The 13,667-nt window shown below is 35.3% G+C and overlaps 1 protein-coding gene across 2 annotated transcripts; it reads right to left on the reverse strand.

Annotated features, from left to right (window-relative positions):
• Positions 1–1,871: 1,871 nt before the first annotated feature.
• Positions 1,872–13,074, reverse strand: LOC149227738 (protein BREAST CANCER SUSCEPTIBILITY 1 homolog). 2 transcript variants are annotated; one of them, XM_089377900.1, is made up of 14 exons: positions 12,707–13,074; positions 12,200–12,253; positions 12,013–12,083; positions 6,630–6,749; positions 5,855–6,540; positions 5,323–5,433; positions 4,320–5,222; positions 4,131–4,231; positions 3,594–3,780; positions 3,347–3,483; positions 3,122–3,248; positions 2,850–3,015; positions 2,572–2,690; positions 1,872–2,316 (listed from the first exon to the last, which is right to left on the reverse strand). In XM_089377900.1, the coding sequence occupies exons 1-14, from the start codon at positions 13,030–13,032 to the stop codon at positions 1,978–1,980; spliced, it is 3,447 nt and encodes a 1,148-aa protein (XP_089234026.1). In that variant the 5' UTR covers positions 13,033–13,074; the 3' UTR covers positions 1,872–1,977. The 2 variants fall into 2 exon arrangements, with proteins under 2 accessions (XP_089234026.1, XP_089234025.1); XM_089377899.1 differs by having other exon boundaries at positions 4,320–5,231.
• Positions 13,075–13,667: the final 593 nt, after the last annotated feature.

A 13,667-nucleotide genomic window follows, 5' to 3' on the forward strand; every position in this document is an offset into this window, starting at 1 on the left:
TTAGTTGGTCACCTCTTATATTTGACTCGTATTGTCCTAATATTTCCTTAGTTGTTGATCATGTTGCTCCGTGTATGCAATCCCCACATGAAAGTCATTGGAAAGCAACAAAAAGGATATTTTGATATATTCAAGGTAGAGTTTAGTTTGGAATACATTACAATTCAAGGATGACTCCATTGTTGGTGACAATAAAATTCAAGGGTGACAATTGATGGACATACACCTACAAAAAGAGACCCACCTCCCCTTTTATCCCATCAAGGTATGTTATGTTAAGTCCTTTTGGTTTTGAAGTATGTATCTCAATCTTAGAACTATTAGTTTAAAAACATTTTGGAAATTCATGTTTTGATAGAGGATTACAAAAGAATTTCTAAAAAACATTAATAATAAGTATTTGAATCTTTGAATTATGGCATATATATATATATATATAACCTCTATTACACCCTTATGCCTTAATAACATCATTTTGGCTTTAATAAAATCACAAATTAAGTGTTAACATTGCACAATTAAGTTGTAATTAGATTATTTAACAATGTTGTATCATTTTCTATACCACACATCAATCTAGTTAATTCAAAATTACAATTTTCACAAAAATTACCTAACTTCAAAAAACTAATTTACCAAATGTTGAATTTTTTATAATGATTGCTATAAAAGCTTGAAGTTTAAATTATTCTCATATGCCTTCTCATACTTAAATGTAAGCAGAAAATAAATATCATTAATAAATTAGAAATATAAATTCTACACAAATTTAAGAATAAACTATTTACCATATTTACTTATAAAAACATCAATTATAGAAATTTTCATTTCTTTTCTATAGCAATATTATCATTTTATATATATATATATATATTGTAAAAAATGTCTTTTAAATAAATCAATTTAATGCAATAAATAACAAATTTCAATTTAGTAAAAGATTAATTCAATTCATACAAATTTTTAGAATATATATATATATATATAAATCATTAAAAATATTATATTTCAATATTGTCAATTTTATAATTTTATATAAATATTGTCTAAATATGAAGTTTTTTTGGAAAAAAAAATTAAATAAATTATTATTATTATTAAAAAAATTAAATAAATTATTATTATTGGGCTTAAATTCTATTTTTTATTGCATATATTAGATTAAGCATCCCAAAAGACTAATAATGCACTCAGATTACATAAAATTCACCCTTCAAACTTGTAAACTAAAAAATACCCTAAAAATCCTTCAAAACATATAACGGATGAACTACTTTTAATTGTTAATATCCTGCCACGAGGCTCTTCAAGAACTTGCTATATCTGAGCCTAAGATATAATGCTTCTAGAACTTGCTATATCTGTTTTTAACTGAGGTATACTATATATCCAGTCTTCCTGAAAATTATCTAATATTGCTAATAGAAAAAATTTGTTGTACAGATGTGGCCTCAAAGTTTAAACCCTACAATGGCATGATGCAAAATTCGTTCTTGATCCTTGACGTCAAGGAGCAATAGTGATAACTAAGCAAGCTGCCACTGGAATCAGGTATATCCTGAACCCTTTTGTCTCTTGCAAAATACTGTTTGCTATATCGCTAGATGCTGCCCAGCAGTGTTCTTTTGCTAGAAACTGCCCCATTTCAAACATATGTTCATAAAACTGGGCATTAACCTATATTTTTATCAGGAGTTTTATGAAAGGCTTAATAGTGAATAAAAACGGAAGTCTTTTAAAAAATATGAAGTTGGGAATTCCCTATACTTTTATCAGGAGTTTTATGAAAGGCTTAATAGTGAATAAAAACTTAAGTCTTTTAAAAAATATGGCAAAATATGGCACCAACTTCATGCTTATGCAACAAAATGTGAAGAAAACATCATTGTCAATTAACTAAACACAGTCGCAATGATAAATAAGGTAAATAGCAGGGCAAAACAGACTTTGCCCTTTCAAAAGCCCTTAACTATAAACCTAGCTGCATCCATTACCCATAGGTTGTAGCTGGCAAGCAGCTATAGATTCCAATAACCAAGTATGAGCTGCATACTGCGCACCTGTAGCCTCTGCTAGAGACCTAGCTTCCTTTAACCTGTTCTGAACTATCTTGTCGTTACCGCTGAGTTTATTTGTTTCGGGAAGTTCTACATTGTAAAGCACAATACTATTCCGGCACTCTGGTTGGCCCATTATAGGCTTTCGGAGTAGGACTAACCCTCCTGCAGCTGAAGCCAACTCTTGCAAGTATCCTTTTGAAGAGACAGCAAAGTCACCACTGAGATAAAAGCTTAGCCCTTCAAAAAGCTTTGGTGCCTGTAATAGAAAATTATCAAAAAGGTTGGGGACTCTTTTAACTCTAGGAGATGAAGAAAAGAAAAATTGAAGGTGAATATTATGGCAAAATTCAAACGTATAAGATGTGAGGAGAACATAATAAATAATATATGGTAAGTTTATACATAAATTTTGATCTACTATCAACAGTTTAGCAGCAGGTTGATTTGTCAAAACATAACCAATTTACCAACTAGATTCTCTAAAATGTCTTTCCTTGGTATATTTCCACACCTTTTTCTCAACTCGAGCTCGACCACGCCTTGGTCCCTCGAAAGTGCCATGGATATCATGAGTTATTTCAAATGGCTCTTCATTTACTGGATGCCCTGCTTCCATACATGCAGCAATCCCTGAAATCATACTTTCCAGTAAATGAGGATGACCTTTAGCTAAAGATGAAAATTATGTAAAGGAATTGTTAGGACACATATATACAAGAAATATTTGAGGAAAACGAGTGTATAGATAAGGACATTCGATGACATCTTGCAAGACTTAGATAAACTTACAATCTATCTTAAGAACCCACTTCCCTTCCAAGATCGACATCAAAAATTTAAGTGTTCTTCTACAAGCACCATCCGCATCCGTAGATGCAACCACATGGGTCACGGCAGGACTCCATGTTTTTGATACCGTTGCACCAGTGAGCCTTGCAAAACTATTAAGTTGCTCCTGCATTAAAAATGAGACTTGCTGAGGACCTATAGCAGATAATTTCAATTATGCATGTAGATTTGAAGTTAGAAACACACGTTTAAAAGGCGAACACATGCAATACCTTCTGAGCAGAATCCAATGCAGAACCACACAGAACCCACTTGCATGGCTGTCCCAGCGGCCATATCCAAGCCTGACTTGTTTTGAAACCTTCCTCAGCTTGCCGTGTACCAGGGCTTTTGTCTCCTCTAAAAGTGTTGAAGGGGTGAAAAAGACAGTAAGTGAAATCCATTATAGAATTGAGGTTTAAATAACGCATAACTTAAAAGCAGGTTTACAATATAACCTAGGCAGTGTTCCCTTATCAGCAAAGTGTTGTCCCCTTCTTGGTAGGGAACCGCTGCGCTTTGAGCTTGTGGATGATCTCCTTTCATTTGGAAACTTGCGTGATGAATGAGCAGGACAGAGCATTACAAAATTATCCTGCAGAAAACATGGTAAACAAAAATTGGCAAACCCCTCTCAATTTTCGTCTGTAAACCCGGAAGAATATTCTTCAAGAGGACTTAAGAGACGAGGCTTTAAACACTTACGACATCCCATCTGCATTCTGGAGTAGAAAGGGCACATGGGACATGAAAGCTCCTGCGACACTTTGTGAAACAACAACCCAGAGCAGCCCCCTTGAGTCCACAGGTAGTGCATTTGATTTTGATACCTCTTGCTACCTCTGCGTCCAGATTCATTACACAATCATCCTTGAAATAGACATCCGGTGCCCTGAATTCGTCCAATTTTTAATAGAATATAAAACCATGCTATATTTGAAAAAAGGCATTAAACACAAGTAGCATAGGCTATGTAAACAATTATCATTCTAAAGGGTATTCTGGAATGGCCTCTCTATATTAAAATTTAACGATAAGGATAATTTTAATAGAATATAAATCCATGCTAAATTTGAAAGCAAGCATTAAACATAAACAGCATAGATTATGAAAACAATAATTATTCTAAAGAGTATGCTGGAATGTCCTTCCGTCTATTAAAATTTAATAATAAGAATGAACTGAACATTCACAAGTAAAGAATTGCAAAAACAACTGGAACTTTATTTTCTAATTGCATACCATTCAGCACAGAGCTTATGCACATGTATAACATTTGATGGCATTTCTTTTTGCTTTGTTACAGAACTCCCATTGCTGTAATGCATCATCTGCCCTGCAGTCTGGAACATGCATTATTACTTAGCAACTTGGAAAGACCCACAATTTCAAATATATCCACACTGGCAACAAAATGCAATATAACATCACCTCTGAGTTGCCCGAAGCTCGACAAAAAGCACAGAAAAATTCATCCTTTGATGTACTAGGCTCAGTTCTGCAGCAATTTCCAGGGATCTGTGGGTACATCTCAGAAATTCCAGCCTGTGTAGTTGGCTCAAGACTACCACCATTGTTAATAGCTTGGATATCATGTTGATGCTTTTGTGTTAGGTCAACCGAAGAGTCTTTCATGTCACCATTTTGAACAGTTTTGTGAAGATCCACAGGATACTGGTGTTGCTTGTCTATTAATTCAGTATCAATTTGGGACTTCACTTCTGCAGAATTGTTTTTCACAGTTTTATCAGTAGGTAAGCCAAACATGGCATTAAATATATCAGTTGCTGTGAAAATCATCTCCTTGTCTGCGTCCTTGGGATTTATCTTGCTACTTTCACAACCAACAATAGACTCACTGACAGGAGAAAGCATTTCTTGAGTTAGTATCTGATCACTTTTTGCTTTGGACTTCCTTTGTGTCTCCCTTTTGCAAGCTCTATGTACATCCTTTGTTCCTCCTGTAGACTTGGGCCCCCTCTTTCTACGTGGCTTTCTTCCACGCCGAGCATTTCCACTTTTCATGATAAGCCCAGATTCTTCTAAAATTGTCTCCTCCAAAACATCTTCAGGTTCAATAATTGCATTGGTTAGATTAGTCTTGCAAGCTTTATTTGAAGCCTGCTTAATTTCCAAGATAGGTGTGTCTACAACTTCATCTACTGATATGTTCGTACATGGAATGGAGGATGCAAAAGCATCTTCTGTCGCAGTGTCTTCAGCAAATTCAGCATCATTTACTTGATCAGTTTCATTTGGGCCATTAATAAGCGATCCCTTATCATTTTGTAATTCTTTGCATGGTGACACAACCATCTCTGATAATTTTTGGCCCTGCATCACCTAATACAAAATGAATCAGAAACCGACAAAAAAAAATTAATATATCGGGAACTCCAGCCTAAACACTGGAAGAAACTTAATACCCAAATACCTGTTGTCTTATAGGGCTGGAGTCGAGCTCCGGCGAGCATGACCTTTGCGTCCATTCAAACATTTCACTATCATAGGTGTCCGGAACTCTAATCCCAATATCCACTTCATCCTGTGTGGAAAAGAAAACGGAACCAATATTTTCAATGACATGCCAACAAATTTAATTCACCCACGCCTGTGATAAAGACAATAATATTGAATATCAGGAAATGAACTAGGGGAAGATAATTATGTGCTTTCCATATCAGGCCCTACGTTGGAAACAGACCAAAAATATGAGATATTATTAGCATTTTATGTGTGCCTATTCTGTGTAAACTAGCATTACATAAGACCCATTTATATTCCAAAAGCAGATCCTGCTAATGCACAGGGAAATATCATCCACTTACTAAAATCCAAGGGTTACACTGCCTAAAATTGTCATCAAAACTTTGGTCCACATTCACTTCCATGAATAGTTTCCAAACTAGCACAAAATGTAGCATGCATTTATTTTACAAGTCCACAGTAGATATAATTCTACTCACACTTTGAAGCTGCTGATGCAATCCTTCATCATCTGAATCCTTGAGATCACTAAAGGAAGGGTGCACAGGTGATGTCTGTGTGGGTTGTGAATTGGGCAGTGAAGCACCATCAGCTTCTTGAGAATCATGATCCCTTAACCAGAAAAAGGGTGCCAATACAGGATTGCCAAAATCATCAAACGGAACACTACCAGTAGGAGGAACGCTTTCCTTGGACTTCACGGGAGAACCTGCTTTGGCTTCTATGCCAAAACACATCCGACTTTCGGAATCATTATGCATTTTGTCAGAATTCGTTGGCAGTACATGTTCATCAACACCATCATCCTCATTTCGGATTGTATCATTTTTAGAGTTTGTAACACGTTTTCCAGATCTAGGAGGTGTCTCCTCATAACTGCCGGGTGGATACAAAGAGACTTGTACTCTCTTCTTTGTTGGAAAAGAACGCTTTACAGGCTGATGAGGACTTGGAATTGCCTGATCTGGAGTCTTTTGTTCAATATTCTCAGCACTCTTGTTTTCTCTTAATACACCTGATGAAACTGATGACAATCGAGATGGTTTCTGCACATGGTTGACATGACCACGTCCCTTAGCCTTCTTGGTCTTCCTTCCAGATTGCATAAGTGATTTTCGTTTGAGATAATTTTGGCAAGGGGGCTTATTCTCCTTATTTTGGCCATCTGAAATCATGTAACATAAAATGATGAATCTGAAAGAAGAGAGAGCAAGTGCATTGCATTTTCAGATCAAATACAAAATGCAAACTTACCAGAAGAATCTGTTGCATGTGATGGAGATGATTGTGAAACAAAAAGATTAATACCAGCAGACATTTCCATGTTTTTGTAAATGTTTACCAAGCTATCCATATGTGGAGCGAAACGAATCTCTGCACTCAAAATATTGCATTCTATTGTGTTAAAAATAAATAATAAATATATCTAACCAAAAAAAAGTAGAGAGATCGTAATTAAACCACCAATAGCAGATCCTTCAAACATAATACAGATGCCCCCAAATGTTAAAGAAAACACCGTTATTCCCATTACCTAACAAAAATAAGGTATATCCTTCAAAAGTTCAGAACATCTTCTTACTCAATACAAAGGAAAAATCAGTGTAAAGTAAAACTTCTAAAAGCGGTAAAAGCCGAACCAAGTTCCAACAAATACATATCTGAAGCAACCTGGATCCACAGAGACCTGTTGCCACTCTCTTTCAAAATTGGAGGGATAGTAGTTGTGAGGCATCTGTCTAATTAACAGGATGCTTGTACGAGATGGTCCACAACCCTCTTATCAAAGTTAAGCCTGATAAGGTAGAATCCTGATGATAGCAGGTTGAATGCAGAAACGAATGCAAGTTATTTGGGAACAAACATTTCATTTAAATTGGGTCCAGATTACCAACTTCATTCTGCACGTGCACTTATAATTAAGAGATGACTACATAAAATGACATCAACAAATCGAAATTGCAGCTATTGTAGGAACCCAGAAGATGTTAGCTATGTCTTTTGGAGGTGCCTTTTGGCAAGGATCTTCGGTCTTGAATACAAAACCATTTTATAGGCATGTTTGCACCACACCTATACTGTGGTGAATGTCTTTAGGGGTCCTTGGTATTGCTACCAATCTGTCTGAAGTTTTTGGCAGGTAATTAAGGTAGTCTCCAATTCGTGTGGCAAAAGAGATAAGCTCACAAAAAGGATAACATAAAAACATAGATTCTTGATTTTGGACTTGCTATCCACCAAAAATGAGTAACCCCATAGGAAAAAACTTTTCTCATATTCTCAACAGCCAGCCATGCAGCCAACAGCCCCTAACACCTACCACTAGCCAATTATGTCTTTTTCCTCTGCCACTTGCATCAGCCATCTGTTTCTCACCCATCCAACATGAGCACATGGACAAAAGTGGACCTCCACTCAAAAGGTATTTTGGCCATTTTGCAATCAAGTGCTTATGCTTGTTTGTTTTTGGGCATTTGACATGGATTATGGGGTGATTAGGAAGAATGATGGGCTTTGACTGTGATCTTGTTCTCCCACCTTAAATGGGGGGTTAATCATTGATTCTAGTCCAATGGGACTTCCGTTAATGTCCCAATGAATATAGGAGGGGCTTTGCTTGGAAAACCCTAATTGAAATATCATAGTTTCATCTATCCCTATGTCATATTTAACACATTTCATCTCACATTACAAGCTCTTATCTCACCTCAATTCTTTACGTTCAACGTATCATGAGTTCTTTGGAATTTGGCACCCATATGTCCACATACCTAGGTAGGGATTAGAAACTTTGCCCTAGGAGGTTGATGCAACTAAAAGAAACAAAAGAACACATCATAGCCACAACAAAATTAGAAAAAGAAAAATCAAAATACAAAGATGGTCAAGGATATACAAATTAGCACGTGGAAGCCTAACATGAGCTCTACCTCACTCGTTATGCCCATCACTAGGTTCCTAAGCACATGTTGTTCCATTACATCAAAAGAAGGAACCTTTGCATGTCCCAACCTCAATGAGAAATGAAATAACTCATCATTAAGGGATAATACAACTACTTATCATTCAAAGCAAGCTCTAAACCATGAGCTATGAGCAATAATACAAAGAAAATTCAAGCAAAGAAAAAAATGCACAAGAAGGGTGGAAAAACAAAGGCCAAATTGATAACTCATGCATCCACAAATGCTCCCTCCTCACATCTATACACTCAAGATGTGGACACCCCTATCAACTAGTCACATTAACCATGGCACTTGGCCATGAAGTTTTATCCCCTCAATTATCATCATTAATATTCACTAACACCTATCGATTGAAGGGTGGATTGAATAAATATTACTTCCCCTCAAGGGGTGGAAACACCTAATAAGGTTGACTATTAGCCACTCCTACCTAGAAAGAAAACACCATTGCAAATTAAAGGTCTTAGTTTTGGAAGGGAATCCTCCTTTGAAATATTAAATAGCATGTGACTTTCAAGTTTGACTCACTTACATACAATAATTCTCTTTGTTCCTAATGATTGGTTGCTTTCACTAGAATTTGTGTTGTGATTGTCAAGTGGTTCAACAACCCAAGTCTTGGGCACCCGCTCCATAGGTACCCAAGCCCATATAGAAGTCTATTGGCACAAACAAGTGAAGCATTAAGACTCTTTGGCCTTCTAGCAATAACAACAAATGACACATGTTCCAAGGCACCTCCTAAATCTAAGATGTTGCACCACTTTGTACCAAATTTGATGATTTTTCAAGATGACACACTTGGACCCAACATGCCTCCATGTTGGCCCTAACACCAATTGATGAATGGAAACTATTTTAGGGCTTAGATGAGGATGGTCTCATCTTCAAAGACTAGGGAGGGCTTGTTGCACTAGAGAAGCCATCGATGTTGGAGCAAAGAAGGCCACTTTGAGCAATTGGAGACCCATGGAGACCTCTTTATGGTGCCCCATTTGGATCTTGGGACCCCACAAGAGCCATTGAGGTGGATTTGAGGGTCAACCCTCAAATCTTAATTTGTATGTGCTTCTATATCATCTTGGACCCCTCGTGCCACCAAAAAATGCCATTTGGAGCTCATTTCTATCATGATGTCAACCCTAGAAAACTAGCAACTCACACATGTGGGCTAATTAAGGCATTTATTGTTAAATGCTAGTGGGTTGGCTTGTAACCCAAGGTTGTGTTATAATCAAACTTGTTTTCTAAGAGGTTTTAGGCTAATTAGCTCTTGTCCTCCTCATATAAATAGAGAGGATCATTCATTTCTATTCATTATCATTGGTAACATATGTTGGCCTCCTTAAGAATTTTAGCCTTTTTGTATCTTGGAGTGATGTGATTCTATGGAGAATTTTGTCTATCAAAGCTATTTTCTTGGCATTGGAGAAATTATCTTGAATCAATAAAGGATTGTACATGCATTTTGTCTTGTAAGTGAGCTAGCTATTTGACAAATTTTTTATCTTATTGTCTAATGTATGGAATGAATTGATAATCTAGGGTTTTTATATTGTGCTTATATTGTTAAAGATTTATTGCATAGAACCTAGATATCATCATTACATGCATCATTCATGTATAAAATGTGAATGGCAATCCCCTTAGTGAACTTTTGTAATAGCTCTCCCAATTGACCTTGATCCATCACAAAGATAATAGTTAGGGTTTTGTGCTAGAGCATCAAAATATCCTTACTCCTTTGCAAGATTTAGTCAATCTATCACACCCATAGACTCAAGCATCCCCAAGGACTAGCCACTAGCCTTGCCAATTTGGTGATCAAGCATCATTTCATCTATAAATCTAATTTTCGCTCTCTTTCCTAATTCAACCCTTTTAAGGATAAGCTACCAAGCTAGGGTTTGGTGTGAATTGGCCTAGAAAGTGAATTTGAGGTTGTGGAAGGATTCAACATTTAATGGAAAAGCAATTTGCCTTAAATCAACCTTCCTTAATGGCCATTCTTTCCATTTTAAACCCTAATTCTCTTGCCCTAGGAAAACCTTAGTTTTAACTTTTGCCCAACTTCAACTCAAGAACTTTTTGAAGGTTTCTTATACCATTTGTTTATTAGTATTCATTGTTTGAAACCTTTTCTTAGCTTATTGATCTTAGGATATCCATTTAGGCTTGCTATACCTGAAGCCCCAAGGCAATCATGCCTTTCCTTGATCTTACTAGAGGATGTGAATTGTCTCTCTTAACTTGATTGAGACTTGTCCCTAAAAAGAGTCATTCTTTATTAGCCATCTGTCACCTTGTTCCTTGAACCTAGCATATCCTTATTAGGCAGCCTTTAAACAAGAAGTTTGCCATTGGTGAAAGTCCACGAAGAGCAATGGATGGTTGTGATGATAATAGCTCACACCTCATTGTTATCACTTGGTCTAGTGCTTGCCTTGTAGGCTACCCATCTACAAGACCTGATAAATTTTAAAGCAACAAAACTATAAATAATCAAATTTTAAATCACATGATTGCATTTAGAAAATATTGTGTAAAGCAAGTTGTGAAAGCCAGAACTCGTCCTCTTGTGCTGATTGCATAGAACTTGAAACTAAAACTGTTTTGAAATTTTGATATAAAGTAATGGCATAGCATGTACACCTCGGAGGTAAGACAGTTGCATCCTTTTCGTGACAAGTACAGGTTATCCTATAAATAAATAAATCTTTTTCGTGACAAGTATAGGTTATCCTATAAATAAATAAAATAATTTCAATAGAGCTTGTGACAAAAATTGGTTTTGGAAAAAACAAAAACTGAATCACACAAGTTACAACTTTCAATGGAGCTTCTCGGAGGAACAATTAACTAGTAGCCAAAAAAATTAGACTAGCACAAAATATCCTTTTTATTTGATCTAATTTGTTCTTAATCTAATACTTTATTATTCTTATAAATAATTATGTTCTTATTATTCTATTTATTAATTTATTTGTTAGTTATGATATGAAATAGGGTTAGTATATAATAATTTAATATTATTAATAATTATATATATATATATATATATATATATATATATATATATATATATATTCTTATTATTCTATTTATTAATTTATTTGTTAGTTATGATATGAAATAGGGTTAGTATATAATAATTTAATATTATTAATAATTATATATATATATATATATATATATATATATTATTAATAAATAAGTAAATATTTATATAAATAATTAACCATTTATATTATTAATAAATAAGTAAATAATTAACCATTAGTTTATAGCAGCTAGTTTTTAATTAAAATTAAAATTTAAAAATATATTAATTTATTAATTAAATAACTAAATTCTTAAGGATTAGTTTATAAATGGTTAACACTAGATTTTGATTTTTTTTTTCTATTTATTCTTAATTCTGGATCTTAATGCTCTCGCTATTTATTCCTTGAGATTTTTGGATTTTTTCACCTTTGTCTTGCATATGAACCATATTAACTAATTTATAACATCATCCAAATAATTCTGATATGATTAATCAGACAGACTTGCTTACTAACTGATTCTCTTAAACTAAGTTGGTTTTCTTTAGAAAACTAAATAAAAGCTTCACACGATAATCCTTCAACTTCAAAAGTTTAGGCACAGTTTAACATAAATAAGGGGCTTACCTCTCCGCGCAAATGGCACCTTGCAAACTGGACAACCAGGACCAGATTTCATGGACTTCAGAATGCATTCACTGCAAAACCCACGTTGATATTACCCAAGAAAAGCAGTTATGACAGAGAATTGCAAGGCACCAAAATTAGATCTGAACAAAATCTATACGGTTAATTTCAAAAAAATCCAACTCACTTGCAGAAAACATGGTTACAGGTAAGCGAAGCCGCTCTTTTTAGCAAACTCAGACTGCAAAAATAAGTCCATGATTAAACACCGGCATGTACAGAATAAAATATAACCATACCCGGAGAAAACTGGAAACCTCTAAAGTCAACAAAGCCCCTAAACCTCTACTCAAATCCAGATATAAATCTTATAGCTTTAATAAACAAGACTGCAAAACAAAATGCTAAACCCTGAAGAATACATTGAAAACCCTAAAACCTGACGAAGTACAAATGCCCTTGACACCCGTGCACATTTATTTTGATTACAATAACCATAGAGACAGCAAGCCATTACAAGAATGAAGTGTTAATGTGGAACGAAATCTCCACGGAGGGGTGTGCCACTGTAATAAAATAGCTGGCAACATCAAGTGGACAACAACGATGAGGCAAAGACAGTCCACGAAACATGACATCTACCAAAAACATAAACCCTTAAAGCTCGAATCAAAATGAAAAGAGTGTTGATTACCAGATCGGGCATTTGAGTTCTCGGCCCATTTTTTCAAGTTGCGATGCGGCTGGGTTGAACATGGTATTGATGGGAGAAGTTGAATCAGTCGGCGCTCTTGTGAAGGAAGTTGGATGAATTGTTTGGGGACTTTGTTGAACCTGTTCTGATTGTTCCCCCATTGTGCTCTTGGACGCCTTTGCCATTTCGTTGCAGTGTTTGAAATTTGAATTGAGGTACTTCATATTTCTGGCCCATGGGCATGGGGATAGGGGGGAAAGTTTGAATTTGGAGATGAGATTTTGAATTGAATTTGGATCCAAATTATTTTGGCGCCTGCCTTCCATTGTTTCAAGGGAGCGTACTTTAAACTTAAAAGTCAGGACACACACTCCTCCGGAAGGCTTACCGAAGACGGGTTGCAATGGGGTGGATGGATAGCGGGGGCATAACGCAAGACTCATAATTCGATAGCAGAATCAAACAAATCAATCAGGACCAGCATCCGAAGCCGGAGAGGGAGAGGAGAGGATGCGTAAGCAGGCTCGACCCTTTTTTTGACTTAATTTGGGGGGGCCAATAAGTAAATTGAACCTTTAGGTACTCGACCATAAGGACCTTTACGAGTAAAAATTATCTTTGACCGCTGTGATACCCTGCGCGTACACGATGGTTGAGTAAATGTGGTCAAAGTTTTGTGTGAATAAGGATGGCATTACGGTGGGAGTTTTATAAAATAATTAAACAATTTATATTTTTTTTATTTAAATGAAGGAGGTGAAACATTTTATGATATTCGTTTTTTAAAGGTTTATTATTAATATGAATTTTGAAAAAAAAAAAATCAAAATTGTAATTTTGAATCGATGAAATTGTTGTTTTTAAGGTAAATATATATTAAGTATTTCAAATATCTTTTGTGTAATTGGATTAAACTAGCTTAGATCTATTTTAAATCTGGATCTACAAAGCATCGAGAGGA

Source organism: Pinus tabuliformis, chromosome J, assembly GCF_031772625.1.
Source record: "Pinus tabuliformis cultivar Carrire ecotype Pingquan chromosome J, CPIR1, whole genome shotgun sequence".
Taxonomy (NCBI): domain Eukaryota; kingdom Viridiplantae; phylum Streptophyta; class Pinopsida; order Pinales; family Pinaceae; genus Pinus; species Pinus tabuliformis.